Raw genomic sequence first — 6,311 nt, forward strand, 5'->3', positions numbered from 1 at the left:
TAAGTCCTAATTGTGTTACTCCGTGTGGCGTTGTGAACGTTGCACAGTCCCATGACACCAGCATCAGCACAGAAACCAGTCATTGTGTTGTCACCGGGCAGGATTCAGGTAAATAAAGAGAGTACATTTGGCTCTATGTCGAGAAAGTTCAGCTTGGAAATCCCAACTTTGTCATGTTGTGCACACCGTCTTTCTCTGCATTTTATTACTTAAACACCATCATAACTTCCATCTAACACGTGAAACCTAACTAACTTGTGGACAATAAAAAAAGGGACAGAACTGAAATCCTCTTTGCTGCATTTTAATGAATCCATCTCATCATATGTTTTCACATTTATTTGGACACGTTGGGAGTGTCGTTATGGTGACAGTGGAGTGATGAAGTGAGGAGGAGCCACAACCTGAGGCTATAAAGGACACTTTCTTTGCCAACTTGTTGACCAGAACCAGAACCAGCCTGCTCTGAGTGCACCTGAGGACTAAAGACAAGGAAAGGTAACTTCTACTTCTTCTTCTTCTTCTTATTTTATCTGTTGCAGCCTTTACAAAAGATTTCATATTTTGATGGATTGAACTCAAATGAAGTAGCATCTGAGTCCTGGGACGACTTAGTGAGTGATGCCTAAATCTCCTGCACAAGATGTATGTGATCCAAATATAAGCATATAATTCATTTTGATGCATGTAGCTTAGCAGTCAAGCTGCTGATCATTCTTGACAGGGATGATATACGAGTACATACCAACGGCAGATCCAGACCATTTTCATGCCGTGCTGAGACAATTAGTCACATTGAGATGGTTCAGTGTTCTGTTCAGTTTTCCTTTTTTGCTGCAAACCAATTTTTTTTATTTCTTGGTCACTCACTTTTATTATTTCTTGTGCAGGCCAACCTACTTTATAGAAGTACACGAGAACTTATATGCAGTATAATAATAGTAATAAAAAGCTCTTTATGTAGCTCGCAGTGGATTAAAAGTCTGGAAGAGTTGCTTAAGTTATGCTTTTTTATTCATTTAAAAAACTCCCGCTGTGTCCATCCAGCCTCTACTTTAAGTCTTTTGGCTCCAGATTCTGGTTCAGTCTGACGTTGTTCAGCAGTTGACAGTCTTCAATTAAATCCACAGCTAAACCTAAATCATTTTAACTAATGAATCATGTACAAATAGATAATTTACATCTAAAAATAGATGAATTTTGACACTCTATACACACTCTTTAATGAGCACTTTGTGATTGGTCAGAACTTCTTGCACCTCGACCTCAAATAAATGCAGAAAAAGTTCTGCAAGACAAATGGCAGTTACTGGATATAAGTCCAGTTCTATACATGCAGCTCTCTTCTAGGCTTCACTGTTGGTTGGTTTTGTGGTGAACAGATTTTAGTGTTTTGTGGAGATCCGTCCCTGATAACAAGGTCAATATATATATATATACCCATTACACATAAGCATGCCTCGATGGTAAATATTTTTTGCCTTATTTTCCATGTACGTGACCCATTTTACTGATTGAAGCACCTTTAACCAACAACACATTTCTTTCCAGTGACCTGAGGAAAATACTTAAATAATTCTGTAGCTGGATCTCACGTGAACATCTGTATGTTAAGCTGGACACCAGAGAATCCCTGTTGTTGCACATTCCTCTTTAAGTACCAGATAAAATCCAGAATCAATGCACCATTATGCTTCTGCATGACTCAGGGTGTTTTCTGTGGTCTGTTAGCGCATTCCTCGTGGTTCACTATTTATCGGTCCTCCAGCGTTGACATGTGCTGCCACTTTGACATCCTGACAAGCTGTAGAGTCCTCTGGTGGACGCCTAGAGAACTAGTTCTTCTCTCTGGAGCTCGGCGAAGCTCGCAGCTGTGCAGGTTCTGTATGTAGAAGTGGAAGGAGTACTGAGATCTTAAGTAAAAGTACCAAAGGGTAGAAATACTCTGCTACAAGTAAAAGTCAGTAGTAGTCAAAATATACTGAAAATAGCAAAAGTAAACGTACTGATTATGCAGAATCACTTAATTACTGAAACTAGTAAAGGTGATTTAACTACTTTATAGCTTATGAGTTTCCAATCAGGAGTTAATAAAGCTTATGTTAATCCTTAATATGGCAGCTTAACTAGAAACAAAACATGATTTTTTATGAGCTCTTCATATGTTTCATGTGCAAAAAAGAAGAATAAAAAGTTACGGAAGCTACTAGATAATCGTACAATATTTTCCTCATAATGTTGTGGAGTGGGGGATAGAAAAGTAGCAGAAAAAATGAAATGCTCAGAATTAAAGTTAAATTTACTTAAATAAACACATTTAGCTACGTTCCACCACTGTATGTACACCGTTATGAGAAACAGGTGAGGACATTTCATACAGTTTCAAGCAGCTTTTGTAGTTTTAGTTTATATCCATTAAATGGACATTTAAATTCTTTTGTGATTGCAGACTGAGATTGGTTTACTTCTGTATGGATTTTTCTGTCTTTTGAGGTTTGTTTGTGATTTAAAAAAAACCCTGTAAAACAAGTAAAGTGCTGTTGTTCTTGCAGGCAGCATGGATGTAAGTACCTCATCACACTCTCAGATCTCCACACTGGTAAGAACCACAAACAGGTTTTCTCCTCGTTGTTCCCTCTAAATATAAACGCTTGATCTTTGCTTATGTTTGCGGCTACAAGTTGGTGTCGTCCGTCCTGTCCACGCTCGCTCTCCCTCGGATCTCCGTCCACGCTCCTGACCCTCCTCTCTCTCCGCCCTCCCCCTCTCCTCCTCTGGCTCAGCACTCTGACCCTCTGTGTGGCAGCTGCCCGCCTGGTTCTGCCCCACAGTCTAGCAGCCTCTGGCCCACTCTGCCCCAGTCTGGAGCTGGGTTCCCTGCGTGGCCCGGTCAGCCCGCCCAGCCAGCCCCCTGCTGGACTGGGCAGCCCAATACACCCTGCTGGCCCGCGACGCAACCGGCTCCGGTCTCGGTTCCGGCTCCCATTTCCCTTCCGGCCCCCACTCAAGTCGTAGCTCCGGCTCCTGCACCGGCTGCCACCTTGGTTCCGGCTCCGGTTCAGGTCCCGGCTCCAGTGAACCCCTGTCAGCCGTGCTGGCCAAACACCCAGTACCAGCCGGCCCAGCCACCAGCCCCCATCCAAGCTCCGGTGCCGACTCCAGTCCCAGCAGCTGCACCTGCGACCATCCGTCCAGGTGTAGCCGGTTGGCCCGCCCACCCCGGCTGGCCCTATAACCCGGGACAGTCCGGATGGCCTGGACAGAACCCATCCCTCGTGCCTCAGCACTGGCTCCCGCCCACATCTGGGCCTCTAGTGAGTGAAGGAATGTGTGCATCTTGTAGCGCTGCTGGTTGGCTGTCGGGTTGTCTGACCGTCTCTTTGCTGTCCAGAGCGTGCCGTACAACTTGAACCTGGCCCGAGGCGTGTACGACAAAATGATGATGACCATCTTGGGCCATGTGAAGCCCAACGCTAGGATGTAAGCTGCTCTGATGCTGATATACTGTTTTCTTAAATCTTTATGACTGAATTTTTTGCTAAACTAGAAAAAAAACTGATAAAGGATTTAAATGTGGGTCTCCTGCAGGTTCACAGTGAACTTCCTGAGAGGCAACGACATCGCCTTCCACATCAACCCTCGCTTCAGCGAAGGCGGGAAACAGGTTCTGGTCCGCAACCACAAACTGGGCGAACGCTGGGGCGCCGAGGAGAGGGACCTAAAGGGGCCTTTCCCCTTCGCCCTCGGGAGCCCTTTTGAGGTGAGAAGCAGAGACAAGAATCAGACAGAAGGCAGCAAACGGATCAACTAAAGATGCTGTAAAGATGTGTAGCATGCAGGGGTGCAGATTTTGCATGAGCACTGGGGAGGCACATTACAGGGGTCTTGAAATTTTCACCATGAAACACCTCATTTCCTTCCTTCTGGTGAGCTTTTATGCACCAGTTGTGGTTAAAATCTCTTTAGTTATGTAGCAGAAAGCACAAAATCCAGGCAAAATGAGAAAATATTATAGCATGTCTTGAAAATTTGTTCCTGTTTTCCGTATAATCAATATTCCAAAACACTCTTAGAAGTAGAAGAGCTTCAAGGAACCTCTTGGGGTTCCTCAACGTCTTCCGCCACTGTGAAGGAACCTTTTGAGTTAAAAAATGGTTTCTTGAGGAACTCCTGCAGCAGAGGTTACTCCAGGAAAAGGTATTCAAAGAACTATTTGGAGCGGTTTGGGGTTTCTGTCATGAACTGACTTGACAGACAGGTGGACACAAATGCTGGACTCAGAACGGTTCAGGCAAAAAGGCAGGTTTAGGTACACAGGTGGACAGTCACTCAGGCAAAATCCAGAAACAGAATCAGGGTCGTGATCCACAGGCAAAGGTATCCAAAATCGTCAGGCAAGAGGCAAGGTCCAAAAGCCAAAAGCAAGGTCGAGAGCAAACAGGCTGTGACTTGACTATGAGTAACGCTGGTACGAGGACTGTGAAGTGCAACGAGACACACAGGCTGATATACACGAGGTAATGAGGGGAGATGGGAAACAGGTGCGGGGAGGTCATCAGGGAACAGGTGAGACAAGACAGGTGCAGGAAGTAAAACTGGAACAGAAACACCCGGTGACGTGATTTAAAAAAAAAACAAAACAGCAAAGACGAGACATACAATATAGAGACTTGACGGACACGACAGTTTCACTCAGAAGTCATTATTATCAACTGTATTATTATTATTTGTTGTTGTAAAAATAGAAAAAATAGAACATTTTTAGATGTTTCTAAATAAAGTTGAGACATTTTTCTCCTTATTTTCACATTTAGACAAATAGGAAGCTTAGTGTTCAGAGTTATTTACACACAATTATGTCTGGAAAAAAAGCCGACAAGATCCTAATTTGCTCAAACATGCAAAACCAGTTACTAAAAATAGCATTAAAATCTCTGCTATTGTTCAACAGAGCTCCATAATTTATTCAAAAATTAAATGAATAAAAAGAAAATAAAAAATAAATATAAAAATAAAAATAAAATGAATAAAACAGCATGACATAAAGGTGACAAGTCAGTTAAATCTTTACATAAATCTACACAAACCCCCTCCAGGAACCCTGTTTGAGTTATTAGAGGTTCCTCCAGTAACATATTCACTGAACTGAGCTTTCAAAGGTTCTTCCAGGAACCCCACAGGCAAGCAGGGTTACTTGAACTCCCCCAGAGTTCCTTGATGCTCTCCTAATTCTGAGAGAGCACGAAGCTAAGATCAATAAATCATGACCACGTCCGTGCAGAGCTCGTCTTACAGCACAAAGCAGCTGAACCAAGTGTGGCAGCACATATGGGAATTTTTAGTAAACAAATACATCGTTAATACTAATAAAAACTAACGACTAATAAAGTGGAACTAACCACAACTAATAACATCATTGTCAAAGGATTTTTGATGTTTCAGAGCTGCATTTGACTGACTGTAGGTCACTTTCTCATGGTTAACGTCAGGCTAACGCTGGGAAAAGATGGAAGGGGTTGGACAGTCGCTTGTGCAGGCGAGTCCTAGATAAGGGAGCTGCTATACTGCAGGGAGGCTCCTGGAGGTCAGTGGGGGTCTCATGTCGCTCAATAACATCAATAACTGTTATGTTTAACCGGCAGCGCAAAGAGGTGACTAATCTGATGAGCTAACTGTGTCTTTGTGGCTGTGTTTACTGACGCCAATAACAACTATAGACTCGCCCAGGATGCTGTGAACTGATCTGGCATCATAATAAGGGCTGCAGATAACAATTATGTTCATTATTGATTATTTTCTTTTTTAAACAGTGAGCTGTTTGGTCTATAAAATGTAAGAAAATGGGATAAAAAATGAGAATAAGTGTTGCCAAAGCCTAAGATGAGAAATATCAACCCAAAAGATATTTAATTTATTGTCAAAAAATTCTAGTTCAAGAAGCTGGAGTCAAAGAATTTACTTTTTTTTCCTTCCCTAAAAATTGCTCAACCTCATTAATCAGTTATCAATTAATCAGTTATGGTGGTGGCAGCATCATGATGTGGGGCTGCTTCTCTTGTAACCAGAAAGTAATCAGAAAAATTCTAATTTAAGAAGCTGGAGTCAGAGAATTTCCTCTTTTTTTTTCCTAAAAATGCTCAACCTCATTAATCAGTTATCAAAATAGTGGGTGATTAATTTAATAATAGAAAACTAATCAATTAATTAATTCATTGTTGCAGCTTCACACTATAATAATGCACAATATGCAGTGCCTATGAAAAGTGTTTCATCCCCTCTGTGAAGCACGGTGGTGGCAGCATCATGATGTG

The 6,311-nt window shown here is 42.3% G+C and overlaps 1 protein-coding gene across 5 annotated transcripts; it reads left to right on the forward strand.

Moving 5' to 3' along the window:
- The first annotated feature begins 436 nt into the window (after positions 1 to 436).
- Positions 437 to 5,894, forward strand: LOC103373760 (galectin-3-like). 5 transcript variants are annotated; one of them, XM_008303730.1, is made up of 6 exons: positions 437 to 498; positions 2,553 to 2,599; positions 2,682 to 3,314; positions 3,392 to 3,480; positions 3,589 to 3,760; positions 5,490 to 5,894. In XM_008303730.1, exons 2-6 carry the CDS (start codon positions 2,558 to 2,560, stop codon positions 5,670 to 5,672), a joined length of 1,119 nt encoding a protein of 372 aa, XP_008301952.1. In that variant the 5' UTR covers positions 437 to 498; positions 2,553 to 2,557; the 3' UTR covers positions 5,673 to 5,894. The 5 variants fall into 5 exon arrangements, with proteins under 5 accessions (XP_008301952.1, XP_008301954.1, XP_008301955.1 ...); XM_008303732.1 differs by having other exon boundaries at positions 2,553 to 2,563; positions 5,490 to 5,891; XM_008303733.1 differs by having other exon boundaries at positions 2,784 to 3,314; positions 5,490 to 5,886.
- Positions 5,895 to 6,311: the final 417 nt, after the last annotated feature.

This window comes from Stegastes partitus, unplaced genomic scaffold (assembly GCF_000690725.1).
Source record: "Stegastes partitus isolate 25-593 unplaced genomic scaffold, Stegastes_partitus-1.0.2 Scaffold2059, whole genome shotgun sequence".
Taxonomy (NCBI): domain Eukaryota; kingdom Metazoa; phylum Chordata; class Actinopteri; family Pomacentridae; genus Stegastes; species Stegastes partitus.